At 41.9% G+C, this 19,831-nt stretch overlaps 1 protein-coding gene across 6 annotated transcripts in view; it reads left to right on the top strand.

Annotated features, from left to right (window-relative positions):
* Nucleotides 1–3,539: 3,539 nt before the first annotated feature.
* The window catches only part of LOC114020276 (interleukin-5 receptor subunit alpha), a 30,526-nt gene continuing 14,234 nt past the window's right edge, over nucleotides 3,540–19,831 (top strand). For 3 of the 6 annotated variants that reach the window (XM_043537746.1, XM_043537745.1, XM_027825641.3), the window contains exons 1-7: nucleotides 3,559–3,830; nucleotides 5,039–5,167; nucleotides 11,895–12,043; nucleotides 12,202–12,349; nucleotides 13,370–13,478; nucleotides 13,560–13,747; nucleotides 15,087–15,223. In XM_043537746.1, the coding sequence (XP_043393681.1) occupies nucleotides 5,095–5,167; nucleotides 11,895–12,043; nucleotides 12,202–12,349; nucleotides 13,370–13,478; nucleotides 13,560–13,747; nucleotides 15,087–15,223 (804 nt within the window). In that variant the 5' untranslated portion in view covers nucleotides 3,559–3,830; nucleotides 5,039–5,094. Of the gene's footprint in view, nucleotides 3,831–5,038; nucleotides 5,168–11,894; nucleotides 12,044–12,201; nucleotides 12,350–13,369; nucleotides 13,479–13,559; nucleotides 13,748–15,086; nucleotides 15,224–19,831 lie in introns of all 6 variants that reach the window. The other 3 variants (XM_027825639.3, XM_043537744.1, XM_027825638.3) reach the window with 3 other exon arrangements.

Below are 19,831 nucleotides of genomic sequence, written 5' to 3'. Positions count from 1 at the left end.
GTGGGAGGAGGTATTTTTTCATGCTTTGTGTGTATAAAAAGATCTTCTACACTTTCCACTGTATGCATCCGATGAAGTGAGCTGTAGCTCACGAAAGTTTATGCTCAGATAAATTGGTTAGTCTCTCAGGTGCCACAAGTACTCCTTTTCTTTTTGCTAATAAAGACTAACACGGCTGTTACTCTGAAACCTGTCATTATGCAAGGCACTGCATTTAGCTGTATGGAGTGGAAATCTATCAACTGCATGAAAAAACTTGTACAGATACAGACAGACATCATCTTCCTTTCCAAATGCAAACAGATGGACATTGTACCAAAAGGACTGAAGGTAAAAAATCCATTACAATCTACATACCACACAGACTATGCTGACAGCTTGTGCCACACACTCTCAAAGAAACTGCGGAACCACCTGATCAACATCCTCTACAGCAAACAGGGAAAGATAAAGAATGAGCTCTCAAAAATGGATACTCTCATAAAAAAACAACCTTCCACACAAACGTCCTCGTGGCTGGACTTTACTAAAACTAGACAAGCCATTTACAACACACACTTTGCTTCTCTACAAAAGAAAAAGGACACTAAACTTTCTCAACTACTACATGCCACAAGGGGCCACAGCAATGGTTCCCTCAACCCACCCAGCAATATTGTTAACCTATCCAACTATACTCTCAGCCCAGCAGAAGCAGCTGTCCTATCTCGGGGCCTCTCCTTCTGCCCCTCCACCCCCACGAATATGATACAGTTCTGTGGTGATCTAGAATCCTATTTTCGACATCTCTGACTCAAGGAATATTTCCAACATACCTCTGAACAACATACTAATCCACAGAGACCTCCCTACCAACACTACAAAAAGGAGAATTCTAGGTGGACTCCTCCTGAAGGTCGAGACAGCAGACTGGACTTCTACATAGAGTGCTTCCGCCGACGTGCACGGGCTGAAATTGTGGAAAAGCAGCATCACTTGCCCCATAACCTCAGCCATGCGGAACACAATGCCATCCACAGCCTCAGAAACAACTCTGACATCATAATCAAAAAGGCTGACAAAGGAGGTGCTGTTGTCATCATGAATAGGTTGAGAGTTATCAAAAGAAACTACAGCATTTGCTCAAGAAACTCCCTGAAAAAGCACAAGATCAAATCTGCACAGACACACCCCTGGAACCCCGACCTGGGATATTCTATCTACTACCCAAGATCCACAAACCTGGAAATCCTGGGCGCCCCATCATCTCAGGCATTGGCACCCTGACAGCAGGATTGTCTGGCTATGTAGACTCCCTCCTCAGGCCCTACGCTACCAGCACTCCCAGCTACCTTCGAGACACCACTGACTTCCTGAGGAAACTACAATCCATCGGTGATCTTCCTGATAACACCATCCTGGCCACTATGGATATAGAAGCCCTCTACACCAACATTCCACACAAAGATGGACTACAAGCCGTCAAGAACACTATCCCCGATAATGTCACGGCTAACCTGGTGGCTGAACTTTGTGACTTTGTCCTTACCCATAACTATTTTACATTTGGGGACAATGTATACCTTCAAATCAGCGGCACTGCTATGGGTACCCGCATGGCCCCATAGTATGCCAACATTTTTCTGGCTGACTTAGAACAACGCTTCCTCAGCTCTCGTCCGCTAACGCCCCTACTCTACTTGCGCTATATTGATGACATCTTCATCATCTGGACTCATGGAATTCCACCATGATTTCAACAATTTCCATCCCACCATCAACCTCAGCCTGGTCCAGTCCACACAAGAGATCCACTTCCTGGACACTACAGTGCTAATAAACGATGGTCACATAAACACCACCATATACCGGAAACCTACTGACCGCTATTCCTACCTACATGCCTCCAGCTTTCACCCTGACCACACCACACGATCCATTGTCTACAGCCAAGCTCTGCGATACAACCGCATTTGCTCCAACCCCTCAGACAGAGACAAACACCTACAAGATGTCTATCAGGCATTCTTACAACTACAATACCCACCTGCGGAAGTGAAGAAACAGATTGATAGAGCCAGAAGAGTTCCCAGAAGTCACCTACTACAGGACAGGCCTAACAAAGAAAATAACAGAATGCCACTAGCCGTCACCTTCAGCCCTCAACCAAAACCCCTCCAATGCATTATTAAGGATCTACAACCTATCCTGAAGGATGACCCAACACTCTCACAAATCTTGGGAGACAGGCCAGTCCTTGCCTACAGACAGCCCCCCAATCTGAAGCAAATACTCACCAGCAACCACATACCACACAACAGAACCACTAACCCAGGAACCTATCCTTGCAACAAAGCCCGTTGCCAACTGTGCCCACATATCTATTCAGGGGACACCATCACAGGGCCTAATAACATCAGCCACACTATCAGAGGCTCGTTCACCTGCTCATCCACCAATGTGATATATGCCATCATGTGCCAGCAATGCCCCTCTGCCATGTACATTGGTCAAACTGGACAGTCTTTATGTAAAAGAATAAATGAACACAAATCAGATGTCAAGAATTATAACATTCATAAACCAGTCGGAGAACACTTCAATCTCTCTGGTCACGCGATTACAGACATGAAAGTTGCGATATTACAACAAAAAAACTTCAAATCCAGATTCCAGCGAGAGACTGTTGAATTGGAATTCATTTGGAAATTGGATACAATTAACTTAGGCCTGAATAGAGACTGGGAGTGGCTACGTCATTATGCAAGGTAACCTATTTCCCCTTGTTTTTTCCTACCCCCCCCTCCCCCCCAGACGTTCTTGTTAAACCCTGGATTTGTGCTGGAAATGGCCCAACTTGATTATCATACACATTGTAAGGAGAGTGATCACTTTAGATAAGCTAATACCAGCAGGAGAGTGGGGTGAGGGGAGGTATTTTTTCATGCTTTGTGTGTATAAAAAGATCTTCTACACTTTCCACAGTATGCATCCGATGAAGTGAGCTGTAGCTCACGAAAGCTTATGCTCAAATAAATTGGTTAGTCTCTAAGGTGCCACAAGTACTCCTTTTCTTTTTGCGAATACAGACTAACACGGCTGTTACTCTGAAACCTGTCATGAAACAGATGTAAGCACTTTTTAAATATGGGAAAAACAATCTATTTTCCCTTAATCTGATATTCAGACACATGCAAACCATTTTAGCTGAACCTTTTCCCCAATATACCAGACACTCGGGATGGAAAATATCAGCTTGAACAGTTAAAGTTTGACAATATTATAAACCACTACCCACGCAGCCTGTAACCAGGCCTCTGGAGAGGAAGTCCTGAACAATCACTAATCAAAGGTCAGTATTCTCACACAATTTAATTAGAATTTTAAAAATATTTTTAAAAATATAATTAACAGAATAAACAAGATGAAAGCTGGATAATTCCAGGAACTAAGTTAGGTAGATCTGATATCAAAAGTGAAATTGGTAGGAAAAGTCAAGTTCCTTTTGTCAAGATGAGGCAGGTCATTCTTTCCCCATCCGGTAGGGCTGGAGCTCTTTTGCTGATCTGTTTCCTTTTTATTTGTTGCATACAGCAAGACGCATGAGGCTGTAGTAAGTTCTGTACAATCTTTCCTAGGATCAGAGTTTTTATTTTTGAAACTACATTTGGTGTTGATTAATTTAATTTCATTTAAGGCCTGGAAGTTTCTTTAAAGACAAGAGGTGATAGCAAGATACAGAGTGGTTTGAAAACTTTCTCTTCCAATGAAGTCAAGGGAAGAGATGGTAACGACTGTGACTACTGGGGTCTCAAAGAAGATGAAACTCAAAGCAGTCTGATAAAGTTCTGGTATGTATCCACACTCCCAAGTCTTTAGGGATTGGTTTTGAATTTGATCCCATGCAAGTAGTGACAGGTTATAATCATTGACATCTGCAGTTTTGTCTTGAGAAGAGGGGAGTCTCTTACATTAATTCCTCAGGCTGTCAATACATAGCCTCAAAACATGACCTCTCTAGGATTGGGGTATCTTATGGAGGCGCTTGGGCCAAATCCCAAGTGAAAAGCAGGTTCCCAGGCTGGAAAATGTCCTGCCACAATGTCAAGTATAACTTTGAAAATACACGTGAATAAGAGTTGCTATTTTAAATCGTATGAGCTCACATCTTAAAACTGTAACGTTATCTATGTTGGTTATTTAATTGTTCCTAAATATTTCAGAACATTACATAGCATAATATAATATCACTGCAAGTAGTGTTAGAAAAAACTTTGTCCTCAACCTTAAATACAGTGCAAGTGCTAGTTATCTTCTAATTCTGCAGATGTTGGTAGTGACGCCACAATTTAGATTGCTTTGAGATTTGCCTTTAAAGAAGTAATAAAATCTCCATGTTTCACCTTTTAAGGATTGAATTTAGTTCCCAAATTTGGCACTTGAAATGTCCAGGTTATTTCTGTAGTGAAATGCTCACTTTTTCAGAGAAAACATTTAAAAATGCTGCTGTTTAAAATGTTATCCTCTTTTCCTAATTTCTGTGTGTCCTCCAGCAAAATAATCAGAGTTCCCACACACAGTAAACTGTCTCTCTATTTCACCCTCACGCACACATAGTTTAAGAGAATATCTTAATATAGGTCTCTTGAATAACTGCTTTAAACATATAGCTGTCAGAACCCTGAGATCCATTACTTTCATATTCCGACACAGACTGCATGCTTCCTTGTTTCACCAGATGTGCTCTGCACGAACCCTGAAAACCTCAGAGCTGCTCTAACTTGTGCTGGGCACTGGTTCAGCCCTTGGTAGCCCTGAGGATCAGCAGGTGTTGAACATGGGTGGCATACAATGGCTTGCCTCTCCCCACTACCACCACCACTTGCACTAAATAGAGCTCAAACAGACCTGAGAATTGGGAGTGTTATTTCTTTTACAACAAAGTTCAGAATGACATTTTGTATTCGTGGTTTATGTCTATTTAAGAAACTACTTAAAGTGTTAAAAGTTTTTTTTCCACAGCTTGAAAATAACGGTCATGTCCTAACTGTCTTTTCAGCCTCAAACAGAACTGAAGCATTTCTAAGGGCACATGCTACAATTACTCCTTCAATCATGCTTCTGCTTAGCCTTACCTGGTATGAGATGATTTCTGTTAGCCTGGCAAATGGAGAACCAGCAATAACTGGTAAGTTTTGTGACATTTAAAATGATACAAAGAAGATGAAATTGAAAGCAGTCTGATAAAGTTCTGGTATGTATCCACACTCCCAAGTCTTTAGGGATTGGTTTTCAATTTGATCCCATGCAAGTAGTGACAGGTTGCAATCACTGACATCTGCAGTTTTGTCTTGAGAAGAGGGGAGTCTCTTACATTAATTCCTCAGGCTGTCAATACATAGCCTCAAAACATGACCTCTCTAGGATTGGAGTATGTTATGGAGGTGCTTGGGCCAAATCCCAAGTGATAAGCGGGCTCCCAGGCTGGAAAATGTCCTGCCAATGTCAAGTATAACTTTGAAAATACACGTGAATAAGAGTTGCTATTTTAAATCGTATGAGCTCACATCTTAAAACTGTAACGTTATCTATGTTGGTTATTTAATTGTTCCTAAATATTTCAGAACATTACATAGCATAATATAATATCACTGCAAGTAGTGTTAGAAAAAACTTTGTCCTCAACCTTAAATACAGTGCAAGTGCTAGTCATCTTCTAATTCTGCAGATGTTGGTAGTGACGCCGCAATTTAGATTGCTTTGAGATTTGCCTTTAAAGAAGTAATAAAATCTCCATGTTTCACCTTTTAAGGACTGAATTTAGTTTCCAAATTTGGCACTTGACATGTCCAGGTTATTTCTGTAGTGAAATGCTCACTTTTTCAGAGAAAACATTTTAAAATGCTGTGGTTGGATAGGATGTGGTTGGATAGGAAAGGTGCACTGAAAGTGGCAGGGGTCCTATGGGAAAAATAATATGTGATCATATAATTAAAGGTTGTATCACAATGCATACACACAATGGGTCTTAATATAGGTGTGATAAATGAAGGGGGCGGAGGGATCTCCCTTTTATGGACACCCAGTCAGCCAGTTAGCTATAAAATCCCTGTTAGTATTTGTTCTCTACTTGCTTCACCTGTAAAGGATTAAAAAAAAGTCCACAGGTAAAGGAAGGAAGTGGGCACCTGACCAAAAGAGCCAATGGGAAGGCTAGAACTTTTTAAAGTTGGGGAAAAACTTTCCCTTTGTGTCTGTTGTTGTTCTCTGGGGAAGAGGGGAACAGGGCAGCAGTTATGCTGTGAGAAGCTGAAGGCCAGGTATGAAAATCATCAGAATCATACCTAGAAATTGCGTATTTGGAAACCCAGATATGTAAGTAGATCAGAAATGTCTAGAAAGACGCGATTAGGTTAATTTCTTTTATTTTGTAAAGCTTGTGGGTTCCTCTGTGCTAGCCCCAAATGCTTCTGTTTTGCTTGTAACCTTTAAGCTGGATCTCAAGAAGGTTATTCTTGATGTTTAATTTTTGTAAGTGGGATTTTTAAATATAGTAAAAGCCTAAGACCCAGATGTATTTTCTTTCTTTTTGTTTTTAATACAATTTACATTTTTAAAAAACAGGATTGGATTTTTGGTGTCCTAAAAGGTTTGTGCCCATGTTTTTTTAATTAGCTGGTGGCAACAGCTGATTACTTTCTCAGCTCTTCCCTGGGTTGGGGGTGTGTGTGTGAAAGGGCTTGAGGGTACCCCACACAAAGGAATTCCCAAGTGCGCCTTCCTGGATTCCAATGGGTTTTGCATTTAGGTGGTGGCAGCATCTACACAGCCAAGGTCAGAGAAAAACAGTAACCTTGGGAGTTTAATACAAACCTGGAGTGGCAAGTATTAGTTTTTAGAGTACTTGCAGGCCCCCACCTTCTGCACTCGAAATGCCAGAGTGGGGAATCAGCCTTGACAATAGGCAGCCTCAATTGTGCCATTTCCTAATTTCCCCTGTGGGTCCGGGGACAGAATAGGTCTTCTGCATGTCCTCCTGCATGTCCTGAAACTAAAAGGGGGCTGCCTGGAGAGGGATGGACTCAGCCAGGTTAGAAATTTGCCCAAGACACACCATATAATGAGCAAGTCAACCATGTCTATACCAGATTGATCACAGCCCGGGTTAATAATGACCGCGTCATCCACCAGAGCGGACGCAACAAGTATACTACTGGTGTAACCCCAACAAAGAGAATCCCTGGAAGAGATAACATCACCATAGCCACATGGAATGTAAGGACATTGAGACAAATGGTGAAGTTGGAAGAACTTATGTATGAAATGGAATAATACACCTGGCACCTCCTAGGAATCTCTGAGGTCAGATGGAAGAACTTTGGAGAGGTACTAACGGAAGAAGGCCATGTAGTTTATTAGAGTGGAGAGGACAAACATGTAAACGGCATAGGATTTCTTCTGCATAAAGATATCAAGAATTCAGTATTAGGATTCCGTCCAATGTCCAGCAGGTTTATTTCCATCCGTCTAAAGGCAGTACCATTTAATATCACAGTGGTACGAGTCTACAGCCCGACAACAGACTATGATGATGAGCAAATTGAAGATTTTTACAATCAGGTCCAAGCATCACTGATAAGGTAGACAAGAAAGATATCCTGATTGTATAGGGAGATTGGAATGCTAAAGTGGGTATCATAGGTGCCGACTCCCTGGCTGCTGCCGGGCTGGAGCACCCAAGGGGGAAAAATTAGCAGCGGCTCCGCACCCACTGGGAGCCAAGCCTCCCCCGCCCCCACCACCTCCTCCCCCAAGCCCGCTGTTTGCCTGCTCCTCCCCCTCCCAGCACTTCCCGCCCGCTGCCTAACAGCTATTTGGCAGTGCTTAGGACTTTCCAGGAGGGAGGGGGAGGATTGGGGATGTGGTGCTCTCCAGGGAGGAGGCGGTAAAGGGGAGGGGCAGGGGCAGGAACTTGGGGAAAGGGGGTGGAATTTGGGCAGGGTGAGGGGGGGAAGGGGCGGGGCCAGGGGTGGGGGAGTGTCGAGCACCCCCATGACAGAGGGGAAGTTGGTGCCTATGGTGAGTTCTGACGCACAGGCAAATTAGCGAGATTATTGTGGCCCTTTCTGTAATGCACTAACCAATGAGAGAGGATTGAGACTTTTGCAGTTTACCAGCTATAACAATCTGGTTCTTGCAAACACATTAGGAGAACATAAAGCAGCCAGACGATCAACGTGGTACACACCTAATGGTCTACATCACAGCCAGTTCGACTACATCATGGTGCAAAACCGATTTAGTTCTGGGATTAACAGAGCTAGAACAAGGAGTTTCCCCGGTACTGATATTGGAAGTGATCATGACCTTGTGATGCTAAATTTTTGGCTGCGGCTAAGGAAAATCGTCAGGCCAAAGTTCACCAGAACCAAGTTTGACTTAGCAAGACTCAGAGACCAAAACATTGCAGAGTCATTCCAAGCAATGATCGGTGGAAAATTTGCCCCACTGCTTGCTTTAGAGGAAGACATAGAAACAATCACCGACAATTTCAGTGCCGTAATGCAGTGGTTCCCAAACTTGTTCCGCCGCTTGTGCAGGGAAAGCCCCTGGAGGGCCGGGCCAGTTTGTTTACCTGCCGCGTTCGCAGGTTCGGCCGTTTGTGGCTCCCACTGGCCACGGTTCGCTGCTCCAGGCCAATGGGGGCTGCGGGAAGCGGCGGCTGGGACGTCCCTCAGCCCGCAGCCCCCATTGGCCTGCAGTGGCGAACCACGGCCAGTGGGAGCCGCCATCAGCCGAACCTGCGGACGCAGCAGGTAAACACACCGGCCCGGTCTGCCAGGGGCTTTCCCTGAGTAAGCGGCGTCCCACGTTTGGGAACCACTGCTGTAATGAATGAAGCAGCAATGGACATCCTTGGGAAACATTGTAAGACGACAAAACCAAGGGTCACAAATGAAATACTACAAATGTGTGACATTAGAAGAGAACTTAAGAGAAACAAGAACAGCACTAAGGGAGCTGATAAATACAGAGCAATTGGCAGAAAGATCAAGAAAGGAACAAAGGTGGCCAAGCAGATATGGATTGAAAAAGAATGCTCTAAAATTGAAGAGTGTATCAATAATAAAAATAGCAAACGAGCCTTCCAGATTGTAAAAGATCTGATGAAGGAAAGAGGGACCAAAGCTAACGCAATTCAAGACAAAGAATGGAACAGTCTTACAGAAGAAAGAGACATCATCAATAGGTGGACAAAGTACCACTCTGATCTATGCAACTGCCAGACAAATGGAAATCCTATTGTCTTAGACAGCCCAGATTCTTACCATTAAACAACTGTAGGCCAAGGCCAGCAGGCAGTTCTCGTCAATAGCATAACAGGAGAGTGATTTTGCACCACGGTTGGAGTCTAGGAAGGCTGCCTTTTTTCACCCACACTATTCAACATCTTCTTGGAGTGCATAATGACTGATGCCCTAGAAGATCACATATGCACATTCAGAATTGGGTGGTGGTCAATCTCAAACCTTCAGTTTGCTGATGACACTGACGGCCTGGCAGGCAGTAAGGATGAACTTACCAACCTTGTGAAACGATTGGATGAAACCTCTGCAAAATATGGCATGGAAATCAGTTCAGATGAAACCAAGCTGCTGACAAAGAAACGTGACAGGATCAGCTCACATATCAATGTCAGTGGACAAGAGTGGGAGACAGTGAAACAGTTCAAGTATTTGGGGGCAATCATCATTGATGAAGGATCCAAGGCAGAAATTCTGGCAAGAACTGTGCAAACAACAGCAGCAGTGGCAAAGCTAAAGCCAATTTGGAGGAATAAGAACATCTCCCTGGAATCCAAACTGAAACTGCTGCACACATTGGTCATCTCCATTTTTCTGTATGCGTGGGAGACATGGACCCTTAGGTCAGAACTTGAACAGAAAATACAGGAAGTAGAGGTAAGACACGTCCGTAAAATCCTGGGCATCTCCTACTTCGACCATGTCACTAATGAAGAGGTCTGCAACATCATCACCCAATGCGCTGGGTCATATGAAGACCTTCTGACGACTGTGGAAAAGCACAAGCTGAAGTGGTACGGCCATGTAACAAGATCATCTGGCTTATCCAAGATCATCCTCCAAGGGACAGTACAGGGGAAGAGAAGAAGAGGTAGACAGAAGAAGAGATGGATTGACAGCATAAAAGAGTTGACAGGAATGGACTTCGTGGAGACTCAAGCACTGACACACTATCGTTAGGGGTGGAGACAATTGGTTGACTGCTCATCAATGATGGTCGCCCAACAACCAATGTGGTTATGGGAGTGATGATGATGATGAATTTTGGAGTGCTTTTCCTTGCATCCTTAATAATGTTCTTTTAATGTAGGTTTTTGTCTGTTACTAATATTGGTGGGGTTTATAGCATTGCCTATGATTAAGTTTGCCGCCTGCACATCCACTTCCAATTTCCTCTCCCAACAGCTCCAAGAGTTAGTCTTCTTACTCAGGAATCCCAGTCACCCCTCAACTCTAACTTCCAGTCCCAGTTTTCCTCTTCCCCGCCACGAGCCTTTAGTCCAAGTCTGCTGCCCCCTTACAAGATCCTTGTCCAAATCTATTCTGCCGTGCTACCTCCCACCCAGAGGTTTGGCTCTCATCCAGGGGCATAGCCCTGGGTGGGCCTTAGTGGCTGCAGACCACACACTTAGCATCCAGGCCTTCCCAAATTGGGACCAGAGCCCCCCAAAGCTACAGGCTGGGACTCCCGACCCTGGCTCAGTGTCTGTGAGCCTGGCCGCTTCCCCATCCTGCCGGCACTGCACACTGCTGCCCTGGTTTCTGGCCCCAGCACTAGCCCCGCGGGCGTTGCACCTCATGGGGGCGGGTCTGGGCGGGGCTAGCATTGAGCACTGGGGCCGGAGACCAGGGCAGCTGTGCACGGCACGGGCAGGAGGGGCACAAGGCTGGGCTGACAGACACCGAGCCGGGGTTGGGAGGGGTTGGCAGACTCAAGCCCCAGTGGGACCCTCCTCTACCCTATGGGCATGCTCTGCAGCCTGTCTGCCCTGGGTGCCTGCTGAGCAGTAAGAGGGGGTGGGGGGAAGTGGGCCTCCCATCCCTCCTTCCTTCCTGACCCCCCCGCCCCCCACCAGGGCCCCCATCCCTCCTGTCCCTCTCCCCTCACTCCCCATCATTGCTTGCCCACCTGAAAGCTGGGGCCCACCCAGTTTTCCTATCCTAGCTATACCACTGCTCTCATCCCATCTGAATTTGAATCAGACAGCTTTCTCCTCCAGGCTGTTTGGGCCCAGCAGATGGGGCACTGAGAGCACCGGAGAGACAAGCTCTCTGCTCTCAGTTCTAGTGCCCAGACCTTGCACAGCCTGCAGCAGTCTAGAGCCGAAATTGCACAGGGCTGGAGCTTGCTCCGTGTGGAAAGAATCTTTGGGTACTTTAGCAGCTAAAATCTAAGAACGCTCAACTGAACCTTTGCAAACTGCAGTTTTTCAAAAGGCTTATAAATTGTCTAGATTTGGGTGGGTTTTCATGAGGACAGCAAAAGGCAAATCTGACACAAAGGCCACCCCGCCTGCCAAATGTCAGGTCCCTGTTCCAAAGCATCAGCACTCAATAGTATTTCAAATAAAAGGTCTCAAGACTGTTTAATGCAGATCATACAATGAATTCTTTGCTAGCCTTGTTTTCAGAAATGGCAGAACACTTCAGCTTTAGGCAAACACTGGACATGAAAAATTTCAACATACACAGTTCAATTCTAGTAAAGTTAGAAGCAACTGAAAACAAGGTCTTAGAATAAGAAGTGTTGGGCAACCTCAAGAATGGGCTGTACCATCAGCCCCACCTATTATACAGTAATAATTATCATTCATCTTACTGTATTTACAGCTTCTATTATGGCACCCAGTGATCTGCACATTGTTAAACATGACTTCGGAGTTATTCTCTCCTGGAACTGTAACATTACAGAAGAAATGGAGACATATTATGTGAAATATTTTTTGATTTATAAGTTCGATGCAGCTAAGGAAATAACAGTAAGTCACAACACACTTTACACACGGTTTTGGTAAAATAAGATAATGCCTTATTTATTGGCTGTCATTTGCAGACCTTTCCTCTAATAATACTACTGCTAATTGGCTATTGCATAGAACTCTTCATTATAATGCAGTTCCATGTTTTCTGCTTCCAGGAAAGACTTCGAGAAAAGGAAAAGATGATAAGACTTGGGTTACACTCTGGTTTCCATGCTAAAGTTAAAACACAGCTTCTTTCAAAAGAAACAGAAGACGTTATAAAGGAGAGTAACTGGACTGAATTTACTTACAAGGCACCTCCAGGTCAGCTAGTTTTCTGCATAGTGTTAGGATATTAAAAATGTCTGATAAAAAAGTTAGAGATGCACCAGTTGTGAAGTCCTGGCTAATAGCTCTTTCTTGTGCTGGCTATTTTTTGGTATGCATTTCTAAGGAAGGATAATGACAGAGGTCTACAAAATCATGACTGGTGTAAATAGGGAAGTGTTATTCACCCCTTTACATAACATAAGAATCAGCAGTCACCCAATAAAATGAATAGGCAGCAGGTTTAAAACAAACAAAAGGAAGCACTTCTTCACACGATGCACAGTCAACCTGTGGAATTCATTGCCAGGGGATGTCGTGAAGGCCAAAAATATAACTGGGTTAATAAAAAAGTTAGATAAGTTCATAGAATATCAGGGTTGGAAGGAACCTCCGGAGATCATCTAGTCCAACCCCCTGCTCAAAGCAGGATCAATCCCTAATTTTTGCCTCAGATCCCTAAATGGCCCCCTCAAGGATTGAACTCATAACCCTGGGTTTCGCAGGCCAATGCTCAAACTGCTGAGATATCCCTCCCCTCCATCAATAGCTCATAGCCAAGATAGTCAGGGATACAACCCCATGCTATAGGCATTATGGGAGAGATGGGTGGAAGCAAACTACATTTACAAAATGACCACCTCTACTCTATTGACTCAGACACAGAAGCACCCCTCGATCCTCTTGGACTTCCCTAGCAACTGAATGGATTATGGAAGTGCCATAGCACATGGTTGCTGCGGAATCCCAGGTGGGCTCCTTAAGCGTCTGCAATAGGAATTATTGAGTGTTTCTGCAAATGTCTCCAAAGGGACCTCTGGCAATAGGAATAGAAATGTTCCCAATGCCCTATAAGGCAAAGGCAGACACATCCTTTAACTCAGTTCTAAAAACGTGGATCCCTCTCTGTCTCTCTCCTGGATTTGTACTGGCACCAGTCACTTCAAGGATCAATGTAAAGCAAGCAACATGCTAATATCTTTCTCTTTTCTTTCTTGCTTTCTTTTTTGGTTGCAGTATATATCCAAAATCTCTCATGCATCATATATAACATTTCCCATTTAAATTGTACCTGGGACATTAAAACAGAAGCTCCTGAGGATGCTCAGTATTTCCTTTCCTACAGGTAAGGATCCTGTTAAAACAAGCACAAAATAATATTAAAAAATCACCCGAGCTTTACATTACTTCTGTTTGCTTCCTACAGGCACAGCAGAGAAGAGTTTCAATGCCAACTCTATTTAACAAACGCAAAGAACAAAAACATTGGATGTCACATGAAAGAAGTGTATTTTAATCACACTAAGAAAATCAGATTTAATATCACGGTAAAGGAACTCAGCAACAGTTCAGAAAACCATTCCTATTACAAAAAATTTACACCTCAAAGTCTAGGTAGGTGTTTTCATTATTGCCTAGCATTGTGAAATGTTCAATTGCTTGTGATTTCCTGCAGGGGAGAGGGGGAAAAAAGCACGACTCACTGCATTCAAAGGGGTATATTCTGTTTCTATAATGCATTGACATTTGTAGGAGTTTGACATAAAGCTCACAAACCAAAGAATCTCTTATACAAATCACTTTGTAATTCGGGCTGTTCGAAAAATGGTAATGATTGTTTTGTGAAAAAAAAAAATCAAATGTTTCAAAATCGTTTGTGTCCTGCACAATTTGAAAAGTAATGATTTTTAGTTTATTTAGAACATTTCATGAAGATTTTTATAGAACATTTGTGTTTTTGAAGCTTTCATTTCTCCTAATTTCTTCCCCTATCCCCGCTTTCCCCCCATTTTAATCCTTTTTATTTCTTTCCCCCCTTTTTTGCCACCACAAAAGGGGAAATAAAAACAAAAACTAAAAACCAAATCCTCAAAATTTTCATGTTGGTGTTTAGTTAAAAAAGGAAGATTTTAAACTATACTTATGGGCAATATTCATTTTTTAAAATGAATTTTCATTGAAACCTTTTGATGTAAAATGTTTTAGTTGAAGAGTTTCAGTGAGTGCTATTTGTAACTCTGTTGATAATTATGGCTGATCTGATAAATTTCTTATTCATTTACTCCTATGGATTAAACCCGGGGAGGAGGGGGGAAAGCTTCTCATAAAAAATCTGGGTATTTTCCTGGTTGGTTCTAGTTCACATCTCAGTTACAATACATACGTAGCCACCCTTTTACATTATGAACCTAAAGGGTTGTAGTCAAACCTCAGTTACACTGCCATAAATCTGGAATAACTCTAGATGATCTGATGGTCCCTCTAGAGGCCTCAAACTCTATGAATTTATGGACTCCATTGATATCCGAGCAACAGAAATATTGTCGCAGGCAGTCCAGATTTACACCACTATAACTTATTTCAGAAGATGGCCCACCATGTTTACTCTCATCTACCCTCTGACTCAGATTCTGAATTCATTTACACTGATTTACATCACTGGGATTTACTGGCATCACCTCAGATTTACACGGTAACTGAGATCATTATGTGGACCTTCAAACGTATTTCTGGTGTGAATTCTTTGTTCAGACCCTAGGAAAACTTGTGCAGCACTACATTTTGGTTTAGCTTTAAGCTACACTAGACTATTGCGATTACCTAACCAAAATGCGGACAGCATACTTTGACTGAAACTGCCAAACAGAAGCTGCAGTCTGCCAGTATACTGTATTCCATTCACATGCCTGCTTGCTGAAAGAATGTGAAATAGTCTGTTTTTCTTTATTGTCAGAGAAACTGAACCCTCCAATCAATGTGTCTGTATCACTTGAAAACAGAAGCGTTAAAATTAACTGGAAACCACCACCTACTATTGGTTCAGCAAAAAACATTTGCTTTACATACCAAGTGAAAATTACAGATCTAGAGGTAATATATGGTAATACTTCTTAACCAATATAACCTCAGCTCTATACCAACTAATTCCCCACTCAGGTTAAACAGAATCAGGTCTTGGTTGAACTTCTGAGAAATTCCAAGCCCTGCAGCAAATGACCTAGCATTTACCATCCTTTCTTCTCAGTACAGCTGGTCAAAAAGTGAAAACCTATTTTCATGAAGATGTAGAAAGTTTTCTTCATTTTGAAAGGAATCAGGTTTTCATTTGTTTTGTTTTCTTTTTTACTGAAAACACTATAAAACGATTACTGACGTTTTTCGTTTACTAAACAGCAGATTTTTTGGTAAAAGAAAAATGTCGATAACCATCTCAACATTTTCAATTTTAAAAATATTGGCATTCATTATTTTGTGAAAAATGAAAAAAATAATCAACAATACTGACAAATTTCCATGAGAAATGTCGACTGAAAAGACCAGTTTGACTCTGAATCTTTGTGCTGGAAAATTTTGAGCAGTTCTACTTCTGAGTCATTGCTGATCAAAACTTCCTTAGCAAATACTAGGGTGTTAGAGAGGCTGTTTTTGAGATGAAGGCTCCCTTGTTATTTAAGAGCTTGTGATATGTTTTGCAAGAGGATGGGTATGTCCTGGTCAAATTAAAGATTTGCTATTTTATTGTACTCCTTTCCTAAATTTCATTTAGAGTTTCAGTATCTCTGAAACTGGTGAATAGAAGTAACAGATCTCCATAGGCATTGGCATAGGCATTTTGAGTACTTGTGTGTATGAGGGTTGTTATATGCATGCAAGTGTTGTCATAATTGCAGTATTTAGTTGAAATTGTGAAAGAGTACATATCCTAAACTCTAGGCCTTATGCATGTCTTATGCCCTTAAGAATGTCTGCTAAATGTGTTTTTTGTAGTTCTTGCTATAGTTTTAAATTCATATAGATATAGATATGTTTTGAAACAAAAGACACTGGAAGTTAAAAACAGAGAACGGCCTCCGCAATTCATGCTTCCAAAGCTGAGTGTAGACAGAACTCCATGTGCACAAGAAGCAAGTTGTGGGAATTCTGAATTTTGTCTGTGCTCAGAATAGAGAGAGCACCCTGCACTGAGCTACTGGTGAGCTGGGTCCAATCTAAGCTATAACCTAGGATTACAATAACATTGGAAAACTCTGGACAATGGACTGGAGTATTTTTGGACACCAAGAAGGAAACATCCCTACTCAGAAAAGCACTTAAAGATGTGTTTAGGTGCTTTCTTGAATTGGGGCCTTAAAGCACAATGTTGCATTTTAATAGGAAATTAGTTGAATATAAAAATTTCAGCATGAATTTAATTAAGACTTGCCAACTTTCCATCAGACATTTTTCTCCCTTCAAAATAAAAATGTATTGGAAAAATAAAACTAGATATGTAGTTCACTCTCAAAATATGTATTTAGTCCCCAGTCCTGCAAGGATTTACTCATGCACTTAATGTTACACACATTGAACTCAATGGCAGTATTCACCTGCATAAAATACATATGTAGGTCTTCGCAGGACTGAGATTGTAACCTATGTATTTCAAATGCCATAATTTGTACGTGATGGCAAAATTCCTACAATAAAACATCCAGTGTTGGTTTTTCATGAGTGCTATGAAGATTTGAAAAAGCTTCCCTATATAGCTCAAGCATCTAAATTAGTTGTACTAATGAATACAGTGTAATATTAATATTTTGTAATCTTTACTTTAGAGATGGACCTCATCTGCCTTAGTTTTTTTTTAAAGCACCTGACACTATAAAATGTAAGCAGCTGAGCTGAAAAGTTATGGTCAATTTATCTGGACAGCTAAATTGTAGGGCTGTCAATTACTCTCAGTTAACTCAAAAAAATTAATTGCGATTATTAATCGCAGTTATAACAATAGAATATGAATTGAAATTCATTACATATTTTTGGATGTTTTTCTACATTTCAATATTGATTTCAATTACAACACAGAATACAAAGTGCACAGTGCTCACTTTATATTGTTTTTTATTACAAATATTTGCACTGTAAAAATGATAAACCAAAGAAATAGTATTTTTCAATTCACCTCATACAAGTACTGAAGTGCAATCTCTTTATTGTGAAAGTGTAACTTACAAATGAAGATTTTTTTGGTTACATAACTGCACTCAAAAACAAAACAGGGTAAAACTTTAAAGTCTACAAGTCCACTCAGTCCTACTTCTTATTCTGCCAGTTGCTAAGACAAACAAGTTTATTTACATTGACAGGAGATACTGCTGCCTGCTTCTTATTTACAATGTCACCTGAAAGTGAGAACAGGTGTTCACATGGCACTTTTGTAGGTGGTGTTGCAAGATATTTACATGCCAGATACGCTAAAGATTCGTGTGCCCCTTCATGCTTCAGCCACCATTCCAGAGGACATGCTTCCATGCTGATGATACTTGTTAAAAAAATAATGCATCAATTAAATTTGTGACTGTACTCCTTGGGGGTAGAATTGTATGTCTCCTGCTCTGTTTTACCCACATTCTGCCATATATTTCATGTTACAGCAGTCTCGGATGAGGACCCAGCACATGTTTGTTTTAAGGACACGTTCATAGTAGATTTGACAAAACGCAAAGAAGGTACCGATGTGAGATTTCTAAAAATAGCTACAACACCCGACCCAAGGTTTAAGAATCTCAAGTGCCTTCCAAAATCTGAGAGGGTCGAGGTGGGGAGCATGCTTTTAGAAGTCTTAAAAGAGCAACACTCTGATGCGGAAACTACAGAACCCAAACCACCAAAAAAGAAAATCAACCTTCTGCTGGTAGCATCTGACTCAGATGATGAAAATGAACATGTGTCAGTCTGCACCACTTTGGATCGTTATCAGGCAGAATCCATCATCAGCATGGAAGCATGTCCTCTGGAATGGTGGTTGAAGCTTGAAGGGACATATGAATTTTTAGCACATCTGGCATGTAAATATCTTGCAATGCCGGCTACAACAGTGCCATGCAAACACCTGTCTCACTTTCAGGTGACAAGAAGCAGGCAGCATTATCTCCTGCAAATTGTAACCAATCTTGTTTGTCTGAGCGATTGGCTGACCAAGAAATAGGGCTGAGTGGACTTGTAGACCCTAAAGTTTTACATTGTTTTATTTTTGAATGCAGTTTTTTTTGTACCTAATTCTACATTTGTAAGTTCAGATTTCATGATAAAGAGATTGCACTACAGTACTTGTATGAGGTGAACTGAAAAATATTTTTGTTTGTTTTTTACAGTGCAAATATTGGTAATAAAAATAAATATAAAGTGAGCAGTGTACACTTTGTATTCTGTGTTGTAATTGAAATCAATATATTTGAAAATGTCGAAAACTTCCAAAAATATTTAAATAAATAGTACTCTATTGTTAACAGCACGATTAATCGTGATTAATTTTTTAATCGCTTGACAGCCCTACTAAATTGATATCTACCCATTCTTTGAAAATCACAAGATAAAGTGGAAGTGTGCTAGTTGCATATTGTTGCCTTTGTAACCCACACGCCCTATTAGAACTGTACTTTTCCTCTTCAAAATAGACACGTGCATTGTTCAGCATTTTCAAATTCAATGCAAAAAGTTAGGTTTTAGCAAAGTCTGTATTTAGACACTTAAACACAAGGACGCTGAGTGTGTGAGGTGTTGAGCACCTGTAGCCTTTGCTGAAGTCAGCATGTGACTAGCTCTGTGCATAAGGAGCGTTCACACGAAGCACACTGTCAGGATCTAATCTAAGTATCATACAACAAAGGACAACAATGAATAAAGCCTGGAGATGGGGGCAGAGAAGGATGAAGGTCATATCAGTGAAAAGTTGTTACACAGGCTAAGTTTGGTATTTTAGAGGAACATTTATATCATACAACAAAGCCCAAAGGACAGTTAGGTGCTTAACTTCCATTCAAAGTCAGTGGGAGTTGGTCACCTAAGTGCCGTGCGTGCCTTTGAACACGCCTCGTCCCCCACTCCACCTGAGATGTTTTAGTTGCTTTTATAAAAAGTAGCATATTAACATTTTCGGCATTCCTGGACCAAAGGTTGAGATGGAGGTCAGGAAGGATTTACAGGAGGAGAGTAAAGTCACATGGTACACAGGTCACACCTATGCTGTGCACCAGCCCATGCCGAGAAGACAGCACGCTAAATCTTTTTAAAGGTGTAGTGTAGCCGGCACCTCACTTGCTTCCCCAACATAAGAGCATAAGAATGGCCATACTGGGTCAGACCAAAGGTCCATCCAGCCCAGTATCCTGTCTACCAACAGTGGCCAATGCCAGGTGCCCCAGAGGGAGTGAACCTAACAGGTAATGATCAAGTGATCTCTCTCCTGCCATCCATCTCTACCCCCTGACAAACAGGCTAGGGACACCATTCCTTACCCATCCTGGCTAATAGCCATTAATGGACTTAACCTCCATGAATTTATCCAGTTCTCTTTTAAACCCTGTTATAGTCCTAGCCTTCACAACCTCCTCAGGCAAGGAGTTCCACAGGTTGACTGTGCACTGTGTGAAGAAGAACTTCCTTTTATCTGTTTTAAACCTGCTGCCCATTGATTTCATTTGGTGGCCCCTAGTTCTT

This window comes from Chelonia mydas, chromosome 1 (genome assembly GCF_015237465.2).
Source record: "Chelonia mydas isolate rCheMyd1 chromosome 1, rCheMyd1.pri.v2, whole genome shotgun sequence".
In the NCBI taxonomy this organism is placed as follows: domain Eukaryota; kingdom Metazoa; phylum Chordata; order Testudines; family Cheloniidae; genus Chelonia; species Chelonia mydas.
Note: the sequence above shows the minus strand (reverse complement) of the source record. Positions and strands in the feature narration are given on the sequence as shown.